We start from the raw sequence: 24,686 nt of genomic DNA, 5'->3' as shown, positions 1-24,686 counted from the left end.
TTTTTACCTTTACCCCAATCCACTTAACCCTCACTTCCTGTACTACTTTGAAGCAAATCCCACATCAAGTTATTTCATTCGTACCTAATTCAGTATGGATGTCTAAAAGATAAGTTCTATTTTTTACAATGTAACTATAATACTATTATCTCAACTAAAAAAAAGTCAACAATTCCTTACTGTCAAACACCATTGTCACTTTTTTTTTTAAGATTTATTTTTTATTTCTCTCCTCTTCCTCCCCTCCCCCATGCCCCAGTTGTCTGTTCTCTGTGTCCATTTGCTGTGTGTTCTTTTTGTCCGGTTCTGTTGTTGTCAGCGGCACAGGAATCTGTGTCTCATTTTGTTGCGTCATCTTGTTGTGTCAGCTCTCCGTGTGTGCGGTGCCATTCCTGGGCAGGCTGCACTTTCTTTCATGCTGGGCGGCTCTCCTTACGGGGCGTGCTCCTTGCGCGTGGGGCTCCCCTACGCGGGGGGCACCCCCGTGTCGCAGGACACTCCTTGCACACATCAGCACTGCGCATGGGCCAGCTCCACACGGGTCAAGGAGGCCTGGGGTTTGAACCGTGGAACTCCCACGTGGTAGACGGACGCTCTAACCACTGGGCCAAGTCCGCTTCTCTGTCACATTTTTTATACTGTTATTTAAATTAGGATCCAAATAAGTGACTGGTTGAGGTGTCTTAAGATTTTATTCATCCACAGATTCCCCTTCCTTTTCATTTATTTGTTGAAGAAACTCGGTCATTTGCCCAGTATATTTGCCTAGAGTCTGGATTTTCCCAACTGCATCCCTATTATCATTTAACATGTTTCTCTGTCCTATTAGATTTAAAAGCTTAAGTAAGATTTACGTAGATTTTTTTGGTGAAGACTATTTCATAGGTGATTTTGTTCTTTCACAAGTAGACAAAATATTTCTGGCTGTTTTTCTTTTAGTGCTGTTAATATTCACCGATGATCAATGCGTAGGGGCAAGAATGGTATTGTTCTGATATTCCAAACAATTAGAAGACTAAATTAATCTGCCATAAGAATGGGAAAAAAAAAACCTAGGAGATTATGTATGTTTTCACATATATACTGCTTTATAATTGTCTTCCAATTTTTTAATGAAGATACATTATTCTATGTCTTTCCTCTACCTACTATTTATCTATTTACCACCCCTAGATTTTTACATGTTGAATATCCTTAACATGAGGCCTGCCTTTGGCCTATTGTGTCTATTGTTACTGTGGGTGTGTTGAGAGCCAAATCCAAGGATGGAGTGGCTGACGAGTAAAGAAGATGGAAGAAATGTAAGCCACATCACAGAATGGCAATGTCAGCGTAAAAGGATAGCAACCAAGAGCAAAGACTAGGAGGGCAGAATGGGCCACACTGTACAGTCTGAAAAGCCATAATGAGGAAACTGCATCTAATTTGGTAAGTCTTGGAAGGGTTTTACCAGAGCTTCCAATGTCCTTTTTGATCTGTCCTCCAATGGTCTTTCTAGCTTCATTCCTTATTACAACCCCACTTGCAGGTATATGCCAACTGAAATGAACAACCTGCAGTGAGGAGTTACTTGCAGTTTACCACACACTCCCTGTTCTCCTGCCTCTGGGCCTTTACCTACCCTCCCATCCCTGTATTTCTGATTAACCCCTCCCGAAGGAGAGAGGCTATGACATGCTTACCACCATATTCCAATTAATAGTATTTTTTAAAAAGAGAGGAGACAAAACATGCAGAAAATAGATTCCTATATTCTACCACCCTCCCCTGCATAGTTTTCTCTGTTAACATTTTACATAAGTGTGGGAGCTTTGTTAAAACTGATAGAACAGTATTACTATAATTATACTATTTAACTATAGTCCACAGTTCACATTAGGGTTCACTTTTTGCGTTATAAAGTCCTCAGTTTTCAAAAAAATTTTATTTTGGTGGCATAGCTATAACCTAAAATTTTCCATTTTAACTACTTTCCAATATATAATTCTGTTGATTACATTCACAATATTGTGCTACCATCACCTTCCAATTTTTAAAATACATGCCTTATCATCTCATTCAGAGGGTAAGCTACTGAACAGTATGTACAAGACCCAGAAGAGAACGCGCTTTAATATGTGCATAAAACACCTAGTTTAGTATTTATTCATCCATTATTCACTAGTATTCTTACTAGAAGCTGGTACCATAAAAAGAAAAAATAAGCAGTAATGCCTTGCTACGAAAGGAGACTACAAAGGAAGAGATACTTACACAAAAAACTACAAAAGGTAAGGAAGGAACGATCATATTCATTAGTATCACTCAATTATTGAGGGCTTATTTGCATGAAGCACAGTGCTAAAGGCTTTACAAACATTATTTAATAACATCCTAAGTTAGCTAGTATATACTCGTTTCATGAAAGACGACACCAAGGCCTTAAAAGGTGAAGCAATCTGCTGAGGTAACATTATAAGTGCAGACTCAGGATTCATTCCAAAATCCCTGTTCATAACCACAAGGGACATATTCGCCTACATATTTTAAATGCTGATTAGAAAGAGATATCAAAGGGATGAAGCAAAGTGTGAAGGGAGGCATTCTTGGTTCAGGAACAGAATGCAGCATGCATTCTATCTTTTAATTTGCTAAATAACTATGTTTAGAAAATGAATGTGCCCTGTTTAGAGAGAAATAAAGGTCTCAGCATAATGGTAGGAAGACAGTAAATCAAAGATTACAATATAATGTGACTATCTGTTGGTAGAATAAATGAGCCAACCTTTCTGGAAGGCAAATCAACATTATTTAAAAATTTAAAAGTTCACCAGTATTCAGCTCAAAATCCATCAGTATTCATCTTTTTGGGGGGAGGATTCAGGAAGAATAGACAAACTCTTAACAGTAGTGACCATGAGAGAGCAAGCCATGTGCTTAAAATGCTGGGATTTTCTAATTCTATAATAATTTAAAATATTTTGAAACACTATTTTAAAAAGATAAAATAATAACAAAAACAATGAAACAATATAAGAAACACTGTACCATGGGATATTATTAAATACTGTAGAAGCAATTAACTCTGCTCAGAAGACAGAGGGTAACTTAAAAAGCTTCTGGGGAAGTAGATGTGGCTCAAGCGTTTGGCTGCCCACCTACCTCATGAAAGGTCCTGGGTTCAGTTCCCAGTGCCTCCTAGAGAAAATGAGTAAGACAGCAAGCTGACACAACAAGGAGAAAACACAACAAGGAGGAAAAACAAAGAGAGACACAACAAAGTGTGGAGCGTCAGTGGCTCAAACAAGCACCACTCTCCCACATGGGAGGTACTAGGTTCTGTTCCCGACGCCTCCTAAAGACAAGACGAGCAGACACAGAAAGCACACTACAAATGGACAAGAGAGCAGACAGTGAGCACAAATAACGGGGAGTGGGGGGATAAAAAAAATCTTAAAAAAAAAGTGTCTGGAGGGAGCAGATGTGGCTCAAGCAGTTGGGTGCCTGCCTCCCACATGAGAGGTCCTGGGTTCAGTTCCCAGTGCCTCCTAAAGATGATAAGCCAGGGAGCAAGCTGACACGATGAGATGATGCAACAAGGAGACACAACAGGGAGCAGATGAGGCTCAAGCAACTGGGTGCCACCCTCCCACATGGGAGGTCCTGGGTTCAGTTTCTGATGCCTCCTAAAGATAAACACAGCACACAACAAATAAACACAGAGAGCAGACAGCAAGCACAAACAATGGAAGAGGGGGAGAAATAATAGGAAAAAAAAAGCTAGATTCTACTAGTAATTCCACAGATTACTATGTGATCTTCGGCAAATCACTTTGTCTTTTCAGTGCTTCAGTGTCCTCATTTATATAGTGGAAGAGCAATGCCTGTGTGCTACTTCAAAATTTTGTGGGAATGATCTACTGTGAAAAAACGTGTGAAAAGTATAAAATTATAAACCAATAAAAAGTGCTTTCTTCTCTGTTGCTAATTCTAAATTCTTTGCACAGTACTGCCCATTAGGACTTCCAGGAATGATGAAAAGGTTCTTTTACTTGCGATGTCCAATATGAAAGTTACTAGCCACATGTGACACTTGAAAGACAGCTAGTGCAACTAGTGAATTTTTTCTTTTATTTAATTTTAATTAATTTAAACAGCTACTGTGAAGAGTGGCTATTTTATTGGACACTTCAGTCTTAGCCTATCTCTTTTCTACCTCTTTCCCTGTCTAAACAATGGCAAATATAAGACCATTAATAAACAAGAAACTTCTCAAAAACACTTTTCACTGAAAATAAACTTTTGAGAGATTCTAGAAAAGTACTTTAAACTCTTAGATATCATCTAAGTTTTTAGGGTAAAATTATTTTTAAGGATGTCTTCTAGAAACCTGAAATTGACTAACCATGGACTAGATATAATGTTTAAAAATAAAAGTAAATTTTTAAAAATGTTTACTTTGTTCTATAAGGAAGTTTTTTTAAAAAAGATTTCTCTCTCTCTCTCTCTCTCCCCCCCCCCTTTCCCCACACCTGGGTTGTCTGTTCTCTGTGTCTATTTGCTGAATCTTTGTTGTCCCCTTCTGTTGTTGTCAGTGGCATGGGAATCTGCGTTTCTTTTTGTTGCATCATCTTGTTGTGTCAGCTCTCTGTGCATCATCTTGTTGTGTCAGCTCTCTGTGTGGGAGGCACCATTCTTAGGCAGGCTGCACTTTCTTTCACGCTGGGCGGCTCTCCTTACGGGGCGCACTCCTTGCGCATGGGGCTCCCCTACGCGGGGGACACCCCGCATGGTACGGCACTCCTTGCGTGCATCAGCACTGCACATGGGCCAGCTCTACATGGGTCAAAGAGGCCTGGGGTTTGAACCACAGACCTCCCATGTGGTAGACGGACTCCCTAACCACTGGGCCAAGTCCGCTTCCCTTTGAGGAATTTTTAGACAAAAAAATTCACTGAAGGGGAGTAGATATAGCTCAGTGATCAAGTGCCTGCTTTCCAGGTAAGAGGTCCCAGGTTCAATTCCGGGTACCTCCTCAAAAAAAAAAAAAAAAATTCAATGAAAGTCTCTGCCAAAAGGACATCAATCATTAAATAAATCTTACCTTTAGCTCTGCTTGTGTGAACCCTTGCACGTAACCAAACAACTTCATCGGCTTTTTGTACTGTCAAGTCTCTGATCCAAATCAAAACTCGATCTGCAGCAAATAAGTGAAACAATTTTGTAACTCAGAATTTACAAAGAGATCATAATTATTTCAGTTTGACAGCTAGTGTAAGTACTTGGCATCACTGTAAATAATTCTCAATCTTTAACATGCATTCCAAGCATTATATATGCAATTTACCTCAAGTTCTGTGAAATGTACTCTCTAAAAATATCTAAAAAAATCTATCCAATTCTCTACCGTCTCCACTGCCACCACCCCAAACCAAGCTACTATTGTATGTTGCCCAAACTATAGCAATAGCCTCCTAACTGGCCATTCCTTGGTCCCCTTCTAATTCAATCTCTATACTGCTGAAAACATTTTAATAACTTATAAGGTTAAACACAGCCTGTCCTCACCTGCCCATGCCTGAAGTGGACATTGTATTTTTGTCTGCATGCCCACAGTGTCTAAGTCAGCTAGCCACAGGAGAGGGAATGTCTGCCAGGCCTGGACAATCTTAGTACCCTACTTCCCAGAACACAGTGACTGATACAGGAAGGACGTGTTACTCAAACTGAGCTAATCAAAGTCCTTCACTGGGAATGAAATGCTGTCTCCCTGGGGATGGTGAACTGAGATGGGATAGGCCCAGAGTTGCAGCCGTCATCTTTTCAAATCATCTGAGTTTGCAGGGAGAGTAAGAGCAATACCCTAAAGGAAGCAGAGCCGAGAGGTGGAGACAGAGAACCCTGAAGATGCTTCCTGAGTTCCTAAATCCAATATGCTTGATGTCATCTTATACTTTGCATCCTAGTTATATTAAATTCACATTTTTGCTGCACGTAAGTCCAACTATTATGCCCCCAAGACTTCTAACAAAGTGCTACAATCACTCTAGATCAGGGGTTCTTAAACTTTTTTGTTCCACTGACCCCTTTGGAGGTCAGGTGAAAACCACAGACCCCTTACTAAGTCCACACTGTGTATTATTTAATAAATATATCACACTTGCACAGGAATAATGTTCTTTTTAAATTTCAATTCAAGCTCATGGACCCCTGGTTAAGAACCCCTGATCCAGAGTCCTCAAAATAGGAAAACTATAACAAAACAACTATTATATGAAGATAGCAATACAAGGCCAAGAACCAGAAATCATTATTTTCTAAATATGTAATAATGTGAATGGTAAAGAAAAAATTTAAGTATTAAAAATGCAGTAAGACATGACATAGTATCAAAAGTAATAAAAGATCCCTGTTCTTGGGAAGTGACTGCGGCTCAATTGATTGGGCTCCCATCTACCATATGGGAGGCCCTGGGTTTGTGTCCCAGGGCCTTCTTGTGAAGGCAAGCTGGTCCACGCCCCAACAAAGAGCTGATGGCCCATGCGCCCACAGAGAGCTAGCACAGCAAGATGACGCAACAAAGGGAGACAAGCAGACACAGAACACACAGCAAAGGGACACAGAGAGCAGACAGCAAGCAAGCTGCAAGGAGGGGGAAATAAAAAAAAAATGATCCCTATTCTCAAAGGTTATGCTGCCTAACCCTGTTAATGTCATATGCAGTGAAACTACAACACCAAAAGTACCTTATCTGGAGGGAGGGGGGGGTATTATAATGAAATCAAATTATAAATATATATTACCTACTTTGTCTAAATGTATTTATAATTTGTCCCTTGAAACAAAGACATAGCTTAGAAAGAATATGATTTACTAGGAGAATATCATGGTTCTCATTACCAAAAGAAGGTAGAATGAAATGAGAAATTTTAAAGCCACTGGGCATCATGAGAGAGATTCTGCAAAACACTCCCAACAGATCTCCTTATGAGTTAAAGTGACTTCCAAGACTGCTGTGTAAACTCCAGCAAAAGAGAAGTGTGAAAAAGACAAAGTAACCTAAGACTTTAAAAGGCAGATTTGAAAACATCAAGATTGAAGGAAAAAAACAAGGCAATCAAAACTCAAAATCAAACCAAGAAAGCATAAATTAAAAGAGAATTATAATGTTAATATGGGTTAAAGTACTTACAAAAAGAAAAAGGGTACTAGCCCTTCTTTCTTGTGGCATTCCAACTAACAGTATAGGAGTTCACAACTTTTAACACAATCCAACATGAGGGACACGCCGTATTCCAACAATGTGTGGTTGAAGCATTGTGATTAACCGTGGTGGTGTTCTAGTTTAAAAAACTGTCTACTCCACACTTTCAAGAGTCAATGGCATTAGAGGGAATGAATTTGGAGAAAGACAGAAGGAGATGGAAAAAGAAACTTCACGTGGAACAAAGTGTCAGGATTTTAGCAGAGGTAAACACCAAAGGCAAAATCTTATTTGTTATGCTACTGTAATTGGGTTAAATACATAGGTATCTTTCCTTAGGATGGAGGGAGTTTATAAGTAGAAGAATACAGTAATTTGCGATTTTCCAGCAATTATGTCAACTGCTGATTGGGGCCATGTAAGAAATTCAAACTCTAATATAAATTCAAGTTTGTATTAGAACTCAGTGAAGTGTTTCAAGAAGACCACTCTTGCAAACAAAGTCTCAAATGACCCCTAGTACTTGCCCTATACTATACTGCTTGTAGCCCATTTTATACTCTATTACTTTAACTTCACTATTTATCTTTGGGGAATGGTTTATTTTTAGCAAATTACTTTGGTTGCAAAGTTGAGAAGGAAAAGTTGTTTTGTGACCAGGCTGTAAATCAAATTTGAAATGAAAATAATATTGACCTGGCAGTGTATTATTTCCAAAGCATGAAATTCACAGGCAAGCCTCTAAATCAGAAGTACTTAGTACTTCCAATAGGCCAGAACTGAAAAGGTCTGTTGTTGTATCAAAGACTGAAAAAAAAAGACATAGTTTGGAGTGTCTACTAAAACAAAAAAGAGTATTAAACAGCTAAGTAAGAAAAATCTGTTGAAGTTACATATGACATGCAGAATAGAAATAAAAGGAAGCAGATGTTGCTCAACTGATAGAGTGTCTGCCTACCATATGGGAGGTCCAGGGTTTGAACCCAAGGATTCCTTACCCATGTGGTGAGCTGGCCCACGTGCAGCGTTGCTGTGCACAAGGAGTGCCATGCCATGCACGGGTGTCCTGCACATAGCGGAACCCCACGCACAAGGAGTGCACCCTGCCAGGAGAGCTGCCCTGCACAAAAAAAGTGTAGCCCGCCCAGTAGTGGCACCACACATACAGAGAGCTGATGCAGCAAGATGACGCAACAACAACAAAAAGAGACACAGATTCCTGGTACTGAGAATGCAAGCGGACACAGAACGTACAGTGAATGGACGGGGTGGGGGGGTGGGCAGGGGGAAGTGGAAAGAAATAAATAAAATAAATCTTAAAGAAACAAAAAAAAAAACAACCCTATAGGTCTGGGAGAAACAACATACAAGTTGATTTCCAAGAATTATTATAAAGTTGTAAAAATATATTAACAAAAAAGGAGCTGTAATAAAAGATAGACTGGAATCTAAGGACAATTAGTTTCATTCCCAGACACTTATATTTAAGTGTAAACAAAATGGAGGGAACTTTAAAACTCAAATTACATTCACTGCCAAAAAAGCTAGAGATGATAGAAAGACCATGGGATCTGGGGTCAGTAGCTGTGGGCCCAATTACAGGTCAGCCCAATTCTGGTCTTGTGAGGCAAATTACTCAACACCTCTCAACCTCGGTTCCATCTAGTTTTCAAAGACATTATAATAATTCAATGAGAGAGTGAATGTGTGAAAGAATCCAGTGGTATTGAAATTTAATAGCCAAAAGTGGTCAGAAAATAAAGTCGAAAAGGATATAGCAGGGGAGCTGGTGTAGCTCTGTGGTTGAGCACCTGCTTCACAGGTACAAAATATAGCATGCAAAAAGAATATGATGAAGACAGTTAAAATCGACCACTCTTCTTTTATCTTCTAGACCAAAGTTAAATCTTCTGCTTACCTAATTACTGAGGAATATTCTTTTCATAGTTTACCAACTAAAATATTCCATTTAATATAATATTCACTTAACATATTTTCTTCCTTTTCTAGATTAGGGGACCTAGCCTGACTTATGTTTAAAAGAAATGGTGTTACTCAGGGTTATAGCGCCCACTTGAATTATTAGCGTGATTTAAGCTTTCCAGAGTTAGGCCTTTAGAATCAAACCTACTTTAAAACTTTATTAAGAGCTTTTATGGAATAAAACTTAAAAAAAAAAAAAAAGCTTTATTTATTATGACATAGCTACTAACCTGGTTTTTCTTGTGATTGTATCATTGAAGATATTCCGTATCTTTCTTTAGCATAATCCTACAAAAAATTTTTTTTGCATTGTGACTTTCTATTTAAACACTGAAAACATAGTATACACATAAATACATAGACCTTAAAAACGAATTTGCTTTATCTTATCAATCATCTTATTAATTAAGAGAGACAGCAGTTTTAGAGTGTGGAAATCTTATCACATTGTATTTACTATATATCCTATAAAGAGACAGGGCCTACATTTTCTGGTTAGTTTGTTTTGACAATCACCACTCCTTGGATACATCGTACATAGTGGCACTCTCAGATAAAATTTACAGACATGTATAACACATCTTAACTTCTTCAAAAAAGGAAATTAAACTACTTCAAAGCAGGCATATAAATTTCCTCTGAGAAGGGAGTAGGATGCAGTGCCACAATTTTATTAACTTCCTATTACAGGAAGAGATGTTCAAAGAGAACCAACCTTTTGGGTTAAGCTTTCTGAGCACCAGCTGTCCAGAGTTTTTAGAAATTGGAGATGCAGCTAACTACAACTTTTGTAAAACATCATCAAAAATTTTACCAGCTTCCTGTTTCTAAAAACTGGCTTCTACATACCAGGTTACAAGTTGTTCTATACTGACAATATATTGAACTCCTTGTTACAGACATTAACAAGGAAACAGGAGACCTGGGTCCAAACTATTATCAATAAACTATACTTATTAACATAAGTGACCTTTTACCTTAATTTCATTATTTATAAAACAATCTTTTAAGATCCTTTTAGCTAGAAAACAACTCTACCACAATCTCTACCTTTTATCTAGATCTATGCTATCTGTAAGGGCGCACTGATAGTTTACAGAGTTAATCAGATGAAGAATACACAAAAATAATTCCCTTAGATTTTATTTAAAAATTAGTTCCTGTCACTCTACAACTACCTGTAGGAATCTTCTTCTTTAGATCTGAAGGATATTGGATTTTGTATTTCACCAAAACAGACCTCATGGTCCTGAGTGAACAAATTATTTTTTTGGTTTTGTTTTGTTTTTGACAGATACAAAAAAAAATACACCTGAAGAACAAAGATACACAACCCAGTAGATTCAGCCACATCAAGTAGCATGAGGGCCCCATAAAAAGGCCAACAGGAATACAGAGAAACAGAGGTGTCACCTATTTTTATCAGTACTTCTCTTATTTCAGCAAACCTTTTTCCACTTAGTTTCCTGTACTGACCCATTTCTTGTGTAGCTTACCTCAAAGTCAGAATTGCTCCAAGAAAACTTAGGAGCCGGGAAGGGATTAAAGCTCAACAGTAATACAGCACACACAACTTGGATAGTCTTAAACTTATATTTCTGAAAAGCACTCAAGGACCACTGGGTTTTAGGAATTACCCTCCTGATTTTAGGTCACTTCATCTGAAAGGCACCCCCTGCAAACTTCCCTATCTAATTCACTGGGTCCGAATGGGCGATAGGAAATAACAAAAACGATAAGTGTCCTATAAAGCTGTCGTATTGAAAATCACTGAACACGTATGGCAGATCGTTCTGCAAAGTCCTGTCACTACTAAAAAAACATTAGGACCACAAGGCCTGAGTAACTATGGATATTTAAAATTTTCCAAAGGGGGGAGGGTGCAAGACGTGAAGAACGTGCCTAAGGAGGTTAAGTGTGACCCCGCCGCTCCTACTTCCGGCTCAGTTTGGGTCTCGCGCCCACCCCACCGCACCCCACCCCAAGGACAAGCTTCCCGTAGGCCAGGATGCTCAGGTCCAAGAGACCCTGAAAGAAATGCGACCCAGAGTGGATGTGGCCACGCTGCTCAAGCCAGACCCAGAAGGCCTCGCGGGGGATCTGGACACCTGGATCCCAGGCCGCGTCCAAAGTGCTGATAAGGCCCCCGCGGGCAGGGCCCCGCTCACCCTACACCCTCCCTACGTCCGACCAGTGGTCGGTCCTCCCGAGCCCGCGGAAGGAGTGAACCCACTTCCGCCGCGTCCATGATCTCCCGCGGCTTCTCCTGACTCTTGCAGCTGGCGTTGGCGCTGGGCATCGGGACAATGGAACGGGGCAGCGGTCACCACCCTCCCTCGCAGGCTTCCGTAAAGCTGGCCAAAGGGGCTTCTCCCTCCCGCACAGTCTCCGCCCTCCCGGCACTCCAGTCTCAGCACACGCGCTCGGACTCCGCGTGTTGGGGCGGCTCCTGGAAGATCGCGAGACCCGCAGCTATCTCGAGATTCCAGAGCGCAGTAAGACAGGAGGCCACGCGCCGCCGGCTCCTCCTTCTCTTGCCCCGCCCCTACTGGAGTTTTCCCAGGGTTAGAGGGAATCCCGGGGAATTCACTATAGTCTCGCGAGATTGGTTCTGAGGGACTGGTTTACAGGTTAGCTAGTACCGTACCCCGTGGCGCTATGGATCGCCGGGGTCCCGATGCGTATCGCTTCAACTTTATTCTACCTGCGGCTTCTGCCCTGCTTTATTTCCATCTCTCCCAAACTCTTCCGGCTTTAACCGTAGACTGTTCAGGAAAACACCCACGCAAGCTTTGGCATCGAGTTTTCCTCCCTTGACCTTCTGGCCTTCAATCCTCCCTGCCGCGGTGTATCTCTACCTTTGGGGGTCAAAAGAGGCGTCTTCTCAAACCGCTCGTCGGTGCCTTGGAATACAGGAGTACTGGGTTTTGGGCAAGTCGTTTGCTAAGGCGGGATGGGATACAGGTACCCAAGTGAGAAGTGAGGTGTAAACACAACCCCACACCTTCGCGCTCGTTGCCGGGATCTGTTGTTTTTTTAGAGGCAGTGCCTAGCGTTGGTTGGTCAATGGATGGATCTCCCGAACTTAGGTTGTGTGTGTGTGTTTTAAAAATTGACATTCATGAGCCTTTTACCGCAATTGAAAGTAATTTGGGGGCTTGGTGAAATGCTGCCTCCCCGGCGGGCTTCTTTGCACCCTGTCTAGGTCAATTATCTTAGTACTGTCTTAGCCTGGCACGAAGTGGTCACAATCAATACTTGTTAAAAGAGTACAGGTAGGCCCAGGGAAAATGAAAGTCCTCTAGAGTCTCTCTCATGCAGATGCTGGGATGTAATAGTTTGTAAACATAGCATCTCTGCCTTTGTGGAGCTTGCTATCTGTTTGCAAATGTGGTTAGTGCTATCTGGTGCTATGAAAATGTTTCTTTGGGGCCCATTCACCTTAGGTTTCCCTAAGGAAGTGATATTTCAGCTAAAATCTAAAACAGGAGTAGGTGGTGGCCTGATGAGCAGAAAGAATAGTCAAGGCGGAAGGGACAGGGAGGGAAAGATCGTGGCTCAGTTTTGTATGTGGTGTGTATGAGATGCGTTTCAGACATTTGAGAGAGATCATTGTCCAAGTAACCACTGGCCATCTGCAGTCTGGATCTCAGAAGAGAGGTCAGATAAAGATGAGTGAAACACCTGCAGAGAGATGGAGAGAGAAGGAGTGCCCTGCCATGCAGGGGTGTCCCCTGCGCGCAAGAAGTGCGCCGGTAAGGAGAGCCGCCCAGTGCGAAAGAAAGTGCAGCCTGCCCAGGAATGGTGCCGCACACACTTCCCGTGCTGACGACAACAGAAGCGGACAAAGAAACAAGACGCAGCAAAAAGACACAGGGAACAGACGGGGGGGGGGGGGGGGATTAAAAATAAATAAATCTTTTAAAAAAAAAAGCTAATGAGGGGGAGCAGGTGTAGTTCATGTGGTTGGGCGCCTGCTTCCTATGTACAAGGTCCTGGGTTCTATCCCTGTACCTCCTTAATAAAAAAGGTAATGAGAAGGATTCACGAAGAAGATGAACATATAAGACGGAGAAGGTGTAAGATTTTTTCTGTAAGGGAGAGACAGGGTTTAAAGCATAGATGCTAGGACAAAGGGACTCTGGTATAGAGATTCTAGAGCTACAACTGGGGCTACGACTTGATTGAATTTGCGGAAGTGCACTATCAATGGATCTATCTGATTCTCGTAGTAGCCAGACTGGTTTAAATAGGGATATGATGGAAAATGTCATTCCTTAGGTCTTTTTTTTTTCTTTCTTAATACTGTTTAATTTTTTTAGAGAAGATACTTAGATTACATAAATGTTACATAAAAACTTTAGGTCTTAAAGAGTGGCACAGATCTATACAATTTCCCCCATGGAATGTGATGCTGTTAGTGATTTACTATCCTATTTTCGAGTGGGGAAGCAATTTTAGAGATTTCTGCTTAATCAGAAACCCAATAGCCTTAGCCCACAGACCAAGAAACTGGAAACAGCTCTGCCCTGCTGCCCTAGCCACCTTGCGCGTATCCAAATAAACCACATAGGTAAAGGCTTGAACTGCAGATTATCTGAGTCTTGGAAGAATGCCTTGTAATGTTCCTGGAACATGAGAGGATGGGAGACCATCTCCTACTCGCCTTTCTGTCTTCCCTGAGAGGCTATCATGCGATGGTTTCTCATCACCTCCAGGTTCTGATGAAGTGTGGGACTTTCTGCTATGCCTGACTCAGAGTGGACCTGCAGAATATAAAACCACTGGGCTGGAGTCTAGAATTGGCTCCTCAGCAACTGGTGTCCCACAACTTGTGTTGCTGTCATCTGTCCCCACCCCTGCCTCTCCTCCCCCCCACCCCCACTGCGATGGCTCCCTTATCTGTTTGTTGGTTGGTTTTGCTGGTTGTTTTTGCTCATTGCCTGGTTTTTGTCTTTAGGAGGCACCAGGAACCAAACCCAGGACCTCCTATGTGGGATGTGGTTGCTCAACTGCTTGAATCACATCTACTCCTTACTCGTTAGTTTTTACTTGTCTGCTCATTGTTTGCTTGTCTTGTTGGTTGTTTTTGCTTGTCTGCTTTTTTTTGTTTGTTTGTTTCTCTCCCCTTCCCCCCGCCCCCCGTTGTCTGTTCTCTGTGTCTATTTGCTGCGTCTTCTTTGTCCACTTCTGTTGTCAGCGGCACAGGAATCTGTGTTTCTTTTTGTTGTGTCACCTTGTTGTGTCAGCTCTCTGTGTGTGCGGCACCATTCCTGGGTAGGCTGCACTTTCTTTCGCGCGGGGTGGCTTTCCTTACGGCGAGCACTCCTTGCGCGTGGGTCTCCCCTACGTGGGGGACACCCCTGTGTGGCAGGGCACTCCTTGCACGCGTCAACACTGCGCATGGGCCAGCTGCACACGGGTCAAGGAGGCTCGGGGTTTGAACCGCGGACCTCCCATGTGGTAGACGGATGCCCTAACCACTGGGCCAAGTCTGCCACCCTGCTTGTTGTTTTTGACCCTTATCTGCTCATTGTTTGTTGTCTTCTTTAGGAGGCACTGGGAACTGAACCCATTATCTCCCATGTGGGAGTGGGCGCTCAACTGCTTGAGTCATATCCATTCCTTCTGCCCCCCTTTGTAAGTTTAACTTTTTAAAAAACTTATTTTGAAATAATTTCAAACTTACTGGACTCTTGTGAAAATAATACAGGCATACTTCATTTTATCATGTTTTACTTCATTGTATTTTGCAGATATTGTGTTTTTTACAAATTAAGGGTTGTGGCAACCCTGTGACAAGCAAGTCTGTTGGTGCCAGTTTTCCAACAGCATGTGCTCACTTTGTGTCTCTGTCATATTTTAATTAAGATGTGTACATTGTCTTTTAGACATAATGCTATTGCTCACTTAATAGCCTACAGTTTAGTATAAACATAACTTTTATATGCACTGGGAAACCAAAAAATTCATATAACTTGCTTTATTGCAATATTCACTTTATTTCAGTGGTCTGGAACTGAATCCATGATCTCCCCTAGGTATGACTGTACAAAAAGAATATGGATAACTCCAATATAACCCCTGCCCAAATTACCAACTTTTAACATTTTACATATTTGTTATATCTTTCTTTCTATGTGTCAGTCAACAATCAATCATTTTCTATACCTTTGAGAGTAGGTTGCCCACATCATGTTCCTTTACCATTAATATTGGCGTGTATATTTCCTAAGAACACATATAATCACAATAAGTACAATCATCAAGTTCAAGAAATTTAACATTGATATAGGGCGTATAGTCTATATCACAATTTTTTCAGTTGTCCCAATAATGGCCTTTGGGGCATTTTCTCCTTCATTATTAGATCTAATCCAACAGCTTGTACTGTGTTTAATTGTCATTGTTTTTTTAGTCTCCTCTTTTTTAAAAATAATAATGGTAACATATTCAGCATAAACTTCGCAATTTTTTTTAAAGATTTATTTTTATTTATTTCTCCCCACCCCCCCAGTTGTCTGCTCTCTGTGTCCATTCACGGTGTGCTCTGTGACCGCTTCCATCCTTATCAGCGGCACCGAGAATCCCGGTCTCCCCCTGTTGCGTCATCTTGCTGCATCAGCTCTCTGCGTGTGTGGCATCATTCCTGGGCAGCTCTCCCCACAGGGCGCACTCCCTGCACGTGGGGCTCCCCTACATGGGGAACACCCCTGCGTGGCACGGCACTCCCTGCACGCATCAGCACTGCGCATGGGCCAGCTCCACATGGGTCAAGGAGGCGGACCTCCCATGTGGTAGGCGGATGTCCCATCCGTTGGGCCAAGTCTGCTTCCCAAACTTCGCAATTTTGACCACTCCCAAGCATACAATTCAGTGGCAATAATCACATTCACAATATTGTGACATCATCCATTTCCAAAAGTATTCCATCCCCCCTGCACTCTTTATCCATTAACTCCCTATCTTCCCTTTTTCTCCCTATCCCTCTGCCCCATCCCTGGTAATATCCTGTGAAATATTTTCTGTCTCTGTTAATTTCCATATTTTAGTTATTTTGTATAAGTGAAACCATACAATATCTGTCCTTTCATGTCTGGCTTATTTCACTTAACATTATGTCTTCAAGATTGATCCATGTCGTAGCATCTATCAGAACTTCATTCCTTTTTTATGGCTGAGTAATGTGTATAGCACATTCTGTTTGTTCATTCATCTGTTGGTGGACAGGTTGCTTCCGCTTTTTGGTTATTGTGAGTAATGTTGTTATGAAGTTGGTGTACAAATATCTGCTCAAATATTTGCTTTCAATTCTTTGAGATGTATACTTGGAAGCATGATTTTTAAAATTTGGCTGTCTTTTTGTTGTTGAGTTGTAGGAGTTCTTTATATATTCTGGATATTAAACCTTATCAGAGGTGTGGTTTCCAAATACTTTCTCCCTTTCTATAGGTTGTATTTTCACTTTTTTGAGAATGTCCTTTGTACAAAAGTTTGTAATTTTTTTTTTAAAGATTTATTTATTTATTTAATTCCCCCCCCCCTCCCCTGGTTGTCTGTTCTCGGTGTCTATTTGCTGCGTCTTGTTTCTTTGTCCGCTTCTGTTGTCTGTTGTCGTCAGCAGCACGGGAAGTGTGGGCGGCGCCATTCCTGGGCAGGCTGCTCTTTCTTTTCACGCTGGGCGGCTTTTCCTCACGGGCGCACTCCTTGCGCGTGGGGCTCCCCCACGCGGGGGACACCCTTGCGTGGCACGGCACTCCTTGCGCGCATCAGCACTGCACATGGCCAGCTCCACACGGGTCAAGGAGGCCCGGGGCTTGAACCGCGGACCTCCCATATGGTAGACGGACGCCCTAACCGCTGGGCCAAAGTCCATTTCCCAAAAGTTTGTAATTTTGATGAAAATCCCATTTATCAATTTTTTCCCCTTTTGTTGCTTGTGCTTTGGGTGTAAAGTCTAAAATGCTATTGTCTAATACAAGGTCCTGAACATATTTCCCCATTTTCTTCTAAGAGTTTTATAGCTTTAGCTCTTATATTTAGGTCATTGATCCATTTTGAGTTCCTTTTTGTACATGGTGAGAGGTAGGGATCCACTTTCATACTTTTGCATGGGGATATCCAATTTGCCCAACACCATTTGCTAAAGAGACTATTTTCCCCATTGAAGAGACAAACAACCCAATTAAAAAATGGACCAATAACTTAGACATTTCTCCAAAAAAGATATGCAAATGGTCAATAAGCACATGAAAAGATATTCAACATCATTAGCCAATAGGGAAATGCAAATGAAGAACCACAGTGAGCTAACACTTCATACCCACTGGAATGACTATTGTTTGCAAAATGGATTATAAGTGCTTACAAGGATGTGAAGAAATAGGAACCCACATACAGCATTGCTAGGAATGTAAAATGGTACAGCTCTGTGGAAAATAGTTTGGCATCCTCAGGTTGCCAGGGGGATGGGGACAATGGGAGTTATTAGTTAATGAATACAAAGTTTATATTTGGGGTGATGAAAAAGTTTTGGTAATGGGTAGTGGTAATGGTAGCACAATACTGTGAATGTAATTAATGTCACCGTTTTATATATGTGAAAGTGGTTAACATGGGAAATTGTACATCATATATATGTTACCACAATGAAATTTTTCTATAAAAGCATGCTGATCTTTTCCACATATATGAAATATCTTCTCTTTTCTCTGAGCATATTAATGAGGAGGTTTTTTTAAATTTAAGTTTTCTCCTTACACAGTCTGTTTCCTACAAGTTGCTTTTTTTGCTATTTGTTTTGTTCTTCATTTTCTATGTTAGTTAGCGATCTACCTTGGCTATCTGGTGAATTCTTGATTGTCTACTTATATTAAAAGTGGGGACTAAAAAGCTTATTGGAAGGTCTGAGCGTTTGGATAGAGTTTGTCAATTTTGAGTTTTATTGTAGGATGAGCTGGGTGGACCCTTTGATAGGAAACTTGCAGTGTTAGTGTCTTTAAATCTTTTCCTTTGGATGGTCAGATCGTTCATTTTAAAAATGTCTTCTAAGCTCCTGCCTGAAGAGTTAAGGTCTGACTCCCAGTGTTCTGAGAATACTCAGTATTCCACATGTTTTGGTCATTTAATCTCTCTAATTTTGGACAGTACCTACCCCCTCAAATATTATGGCAGTTCCTGAAGTCCAAGGACTCACCCTTTTACCTTCTCCAGAGAAGAAATCATATCAGGGTGGGAGAGGACTCTTGACCAGTGAGTGAAATAGAGAGGGGATGCAGGGATCACATTTCTCTTATAGCTTTCCTCAAATATTCCTTATGATAACTCCCACTCCTCACCTCTGTTTTCAGAGGTATTTGGTGCTAAGTTTTTTTAAGTTTCTGTGTTATAATTAGAATGTTTCTCAGCTTTTCATATATACTAATTAGTTTACCACTGTCCATCTGCTTCCTACTCTCCCTCATTTTGGGAGTTTTATTTCCTGTCCTGTTCTCCTAATTCCCTTGATTTTACTTTTTGTGGGATTAGGGTTGGGAGCAAAATGAGAACTGCCATTTTAGTTCAGAAGTTACTTTTCTTTTTAGGAAGTACCAGGGGTTGAACCCAGGCCCTTGTACATGGAAAGCAGGCTCTCAGTCACTGAGCTACATCTGCTCCCCTCAGAAGCCATTTTCATGTTTTATTTTATAATAACTGTCCCTACAGATTTCTAGCAGATGATCTGTAGTTACCTTAATAAACACCAATGTTCGTGCATTCATTTAACAAATATTTATTGAGGGACAACTATATGTCAGGCATTAGTGTAGGGCTACACCAGGGAACAAAGAAGATAAAGGTCCCTACCCTTGTTGATTTTATGTAATAGAGGGCGATGCAGATAATAAATAACAGGCCTTATAAATATGTGTTTAATGTGTTAGGAAATGATGAAAAGAAAGAAAAAGAAAGCAAGGTAAGGCAGGGTGGAGAGTCCAGTTGCAGAAGATGGTCACGGTAGCCCTTATTAAGAATGTGACAGGGAAGCGGACTTGGCTCAATGAATAGAGAGTCTGCCTACCACATGGGAGGTCCGTGGTTCAAATCCAGGGCCTCCTCACCCGTGTGGTGAGCTGGCCTATGTGCAGTGCTGGTGCTCACAAGAAGTGCCATGCCACGCAAGGGCGTTCCCCGCATAGGGGATCTCATGCGCACGAAGTGCTCCCGTAAGGAGAACGACCCAGCGTGAAAAAAGTGCTGCTGCACACAAGTGATACTGCACACAAGGATAGCTGACACAACAAGATGACGCAACAAAAAGAGACACATTCCCGGTGCTGCTGACAAGAATACAAGCAGACACAGAAGAGCACACAGCAAATGGACAGAGAGCAGACACCCTGGGGGGGGGCGGGGTGATGGTGTCGGGGAAGGAGAGAGAAATAAATAAAAAATAAATCTTAAAAAAAGAAAAGAATGTGACATTTGGGAAGTGGATGTGGCTAAAGCAATTGAGTGCCTACCTACCGCATGGGGGGTCCTGGGTTCGGTCCCTGGTGCCTCCAAAAGAAGATGAGCTGACATGACAGGCTAATGCGGCAAGCTGATGCAATGAGATGACACAATGAGGAGACAGAATGAGGAAAAACAATGAAAGACACAACAAGCAGGGAGTGGATTTGGCTCAAGCAATTGGGCACCTCCCTCTCCCATGGGAAGTCTGGAGTTCAGTTCCTTTGCCTCCTAAAAAGAAGATGAGCAGATACAGAGCACACAAAGAGCAGACACAGAGAGCAGAGAGCAAGTACAAACAACAATGGGGGGAGTGGGGAAATAAAAAATAAAAAAAATAATGTGACATTTGAAGGAGGTAAGGGATGCGGTCACATAGATTTCTGAGGGAAGAGCATTCCAGGCAGAGGGAACAGCCAATGGGAAGACTTTAAGGTGAGAGGAACAATAAGGTGCTAGAATTCTATATAGAATAGAGTAATGTCTTCAAGTCCTCTGAAGTGTTTAGGGTTTTTTGTCCCATATCAATAACTCTGGTTTGTCAAGCTTTTTGAATTCTTGTACTGCAGATTGACTGTGGCTCCAGCCTTGCTGGAGCCATTACTCATGCTTGCATGTAATTCAAATCTTAGCATCCCTATTTACCAGCCGAATGAGAAAGGGTACCTTTGGTGGCAAGGAAGAGAAACCCTGATTCAGACTGTTTCAAACAGTAAAGGAACATATTGCTCACATATTAGAAGTTTGGAAAAAGGAGGAGTTCGAGTTTGGTTAATCCAGCTATTCAGTGATTCCATGAAGAACAGAGCAATCCTTGCTTCTCTCAGCTCTGTAGGCTTCATCCTCAGGTTGGTAACAGGATGGCTCCTGCTAATTCAGGAGTCACATCTGAGGCAGGCTAGTGTAGGGAAGGGGAAGACGAGTCTAAAACCTGGCTGAGAAACATGCTGTGAAACACGAGGACATGGAACCCTGCCTGGGAACCCCCTGAGGAAAAGACCCCACCAGAAGCCTGCCACAAGACCCCTGCAAGAACCTGGCCATGAGAACTCCATTTGGAATGAGATTTTGTCTGGGATCAAGGAAAAGCCCTGGATATCCTTAAGGGGACCTCATCATTGGGCCCCCTGGGGAACTGATGGGTGGTGTAATCAGAAGAGCAAACAGCCGGGACTCCTCCCCCGAACATTAGCAAGGGGAGGAATAATTAATAGCTTAAAAAAGTAAGCACAAAAGCTGAATCTTTCTCTGCCTGGAGCAGCCCACACCTCCATCTGGGGATGCATAATCTATTATGTTCTCCCATTTCTGTTCTCTTCTCCCATTTTCCTCAATAAACTACTGGTCTAACTAAATCAGTATGGTCCTAAATTATTTTATGTAACATAGCCAAGAACCTAGAGGAATTCAACTTCAACATCCAGTCATGACAATGTCAGGGAAGGAGAGAGACCCCCAACCTTCTTGTGCCTCTCTATTAGACTTAAGAAAAGTGTCCTCAGAATACCTGCAGCAGGTTTTCTTTCACATCTCATGGGCCAGAATTGCATTATATATCTATTCCCGAGCCAGTTAATTTACAAATAATAGCTAGCCAAGGAAAAGGGCTCTGTAGACCAACCAGGCCTAACTCAGGAATTCAGGGGTAAGGGGAGGGGTATTGCCTCCACTGAAGCACATGGATGTATGGGAGAGGGTGGATACCCAAATAAAATAAAATTCTGTTAGGAATGAGAAAGAAAACAGTATCCGCTACACTTGCTTGTGATTTGGGGAAACTCATTTACCATCTCTGATCTTCAGTTTTCTCAAGACAATGAAGATAATGGTATTTTTCTGATGTAAATAATTGAAATGAGAAAACATACCTAAAACAGGATAGTCCATGACACATAGTATTAACTAGTTTGGTGATTCTCAAAATTATGGTCCCTGGAACAACAGTATCCACCTCAGCATCCCCTGGGAACTTGTTAGAAATGTAAAGTCTCAGGCTCCACCCCAGACCTACTCAATTAGAAACTCTGAAGATGGGGCCCAGCTATCTGTGTTGCAAAAAACCTTTGGGTGATTCTGATGCATACTCAAATCGAAAGGACTAGTCTAATTGTTAAGGACGCAGGGCCTGACTAGCCTGGCTTCATAGCCCAACTCTACCACTTACTGGCTGTGTGACTTTTGGTACTTTTTTTTTTCGTTAGAAAAAAAATGCATAGTTTTATTGTACTTAACATTGATAACTCAGAAGACAGGGTTGTTTTTGTTTAACTGGGCCTGTTTGCCAAAGGTTTCCTGAGATATGTGTGCTTAAATTTTTACAACATTAGAATTTCATTCTACAAATACTTTTTGCATCAGAAGTTTAGTTTCCTTTATTTCTGGAATGTTAGGAGTATTAATTTATAAGTGTTTATCTTTAAGCAATTTGAATAGAGCTCTTTTAAGGGTTTTTATTTGTTAACTTGGTATTATCATCTGGACGCAGGAAAATATACATCAAACGAACCATAGACACAAATAGAGAGCGTATAGCCACGAGTCATGCATAAAAACACAGAAATACAAAACTCACTATTTTATATGAAAGAGCTAGCTTTCTTTCTTTGCTCCACTCATATACTTTTAGCAACATTTTTGTTCTTCGCAGATGGGACAAGTTGAGGTTTTTTTTTTTTGTTTTTTTTTTTTTTGTTTTTTTAATGAGAGCTAAACTTTCTCATGGTAATTTGTGGAAAAGACTTTTAAGATTTTCTTTACCCTGATGTGTAATATTACAGAAACTTTGCCCTTTTCTAAGGTCTATTTTACTCTCAGATTTAATGTGGAAAGAGGATTCTCATCTAGGTCAGTCCAATCACTCTTGCTATCCAGGATTTAGCATCTGAGCTTTTGACCAACATGTGAACAAGCTGATACAGGTTAGGTAGCTCTGGATCATATGCATTCAAAAGAATTCTAAACTCTTCTGTGAATACTTGCTTGTCTTATTTGGGAAAATCTTTAATGATAGCTCTTAACTTAGTTCAGGTACAAGGTTTGAATTCTGCCCTCGTAGCCAAATTTCATAGAAGGTTTAATCTTCAAAGGAGTCTGAACCAGATCATTTTCCCCACAAGGGATCAAAGGAACTGGTTAGGAATCTGAGTAGAGGGAAGATCTGGGTACCAGAAGATGGAGGAGCCGTAGGTTTGGTTTGGAGCTCATTTCCCTTTGTTCTGTTTTTGGCCTTTTCTTTTTCTAATAAATCTTTCAATGAAGCTATTTAGAGGCAATTTGTCCTCTAGCAGCCTCCAAGTACTCATCTTGGATCACTTCCTTTTTTTTTCAATATATTTTTTATTTATTTTTAAAAGATACATAGATTACATAAAATGTTACATAAAAAAATATAGGGGAATCTCATATGCCCCACTCCTCACACCTCCCACTTTTCCCACATTAACAACTTCTTTCATTTGTGTGGTATATCCATTGCATTTGATGAGTACATTTTGGAGCATTGCCACACAGCCTGGATTATAGTTTACATTGTAGTTTATACTCCCTCCCACTCCATTCTTTAGGTTATGGCAGGATATATAATGTCCTATATCTGTCTTTGCAATGTCATTCAGGACAATTCCAAATCCCGAAATTACCCCCATATTGTAACTTTTTTTCCCTCTTCCTGCCTTCAGTAACTCCAGTGACCTCCACATTAATGATATAATTTCTTCTATTGCTAGAATCACAATAGGTCTATAGTAGAATACCAGTAAGTCTACTATAGTTCATATTTTATTCCCCAATCCTGAGGATTCTGGAATGGTGATGCCCACTCCACCTCTAATTGAAGGGGCTTTGTCCCCATATGGCTAATGGAGGACACTCTCTTGCTTGCAGTTGTAGACTCAGTTGCTTGGTGTGGTGGTTGTCCATCCTCACCTCCTTCTTAGTTGTCCTGGGTGAGTCTAATGAACTGGAGAGTAGGTGCTGCAACTCCCCTGAGGCTCAGGGACCAGCTAGAACATGGACAGCCCAGAGATTCAAGTCTCTTGGACATATACCTACCAACTCCAGCACCAGCTATAAAGGGGACAGAAGAAGCATGTGTAGAGAAGTCACATCTGAGTCCGACTCTGTCACACTTGGGAGCACAAACTTCAAAGTAGGGCCCACTGGCAAGGCACCAAACTCAGGAGCTATCTGCCATGACAATAGGACCTAGGTGTCTCCGTAGCCCTAAGGAGCCCCACTATTTGGGATACCTCTCTGTGTTTTGGTCTCCTCATTTGTAAAATGGGGATAATCCTAGTCCTACCTCTTAGGTTATAGGAATCCATACAGAGAGAGTGTAGAACAGCGCTTAGGGCATAGTTAATGCTCAACAAGTGAGAGCTATTATTGTGGTAGGTAACATGTAATTGTGGACTCTGAATCGTGTTGCCTTTGGAAAAAGATCTGAATGGTTGCATTTCAAAAAAGAGATCGTCAGGCTTATTAAATTATTTGTAAAGTGAAGCCCTCAGGTCTCCCTTAAGAAAAACTGAAGACCCCTACTCCTATAAATCCTTTTTTCCCCTTACTTCCTGGTTTCTGATGGTGATGTGGATAATGTAGATGGTGCCAAGTTCTTCAGAGTATATGCAAATAATACATAGCACACATTGTTATGTTGCTCTTCATCCTCTACGAAAGCCTATTGTCATCAATTTTATATCCTGTTCCCACGAGAACTTTACCTTTCCTCTTTGCATTTTCTTCTTGATGGATTGTCTAGTTTCTCATTTGGACAACTTATTATCTTTCCCTGACTGCATTTAAAACCACCCTCTATTTAAAAAGAAAAAAAAAAAGAATTTCCCATCAAGGCATCTGGATACTCATTTCTTTTGTTTTTCATCAGCCTTCTATCTGAGGTGATTCCATTTGTTTTACAGTATGCAGCTGCTACTAGATAGTATTGGTATTTTCACCAAGTGAATTGCATTTCCCAGCCTTGTTTCTGTATATTTGATTGTTTTCAGTATTTTATGTTAGTTGTAAACAC

General features: G+C 41.2%; 1 protein-coding gene across 1 annotated transcript in view; it reads right to left on the bottom strand.

Moving 5' to 3' along the window:
- DARS1 (aspartyl-tRNA synthetase 1) overlaps positions 1-11,702 on the bottom strand; it is a 75,684-nt gene extending 63,982 nt beyond the window's left edge. The window contains exons 1-3 of the mRNA XM_058301031.2: positions 11,400-11,702; positions 9,397-9,454; positions 5,084-5,176 (exon numbers count right to left, since the gene is read on the bottom strand). Of these exons, the coding sequence (XP_058157014.1) occupies positions 5,084-5,176; positions 9,397-9,454; positions 11,400-11,465 (217 nt within the window). The 5' untranslated portion in view covers positions 11,466-11,702. The remainder of the gene's footprint in view (positions 1-5,083; positions 5,177-9,396; positions 9,455-11,399) is intronic.
- Between the last annotated feature and the right edge of the window lie 12,984 nt (positions 11,703-24,686).

The sequence above is a fragment of the Dasypus novemcinctus genome, chromosome 7 (assembly GCF_030445035.2).
Source record: "Dasypus novemcinctus isolate mDasNov1 chromosome 7, mDasNov1.1.hap2, whole genome shotgun sequence".
Classification (NCBI taxonomy): Eukaryota; Metazoa; Chordata; class Mammalia; order Cingulata; family Dasypodidae; genus Dasypus; species Dasypus novemcinctus.
Note: the sequence above shows the minus strand (reverse complement) of the source record. Positions and strands in the feature narration are given on the sequence as shown.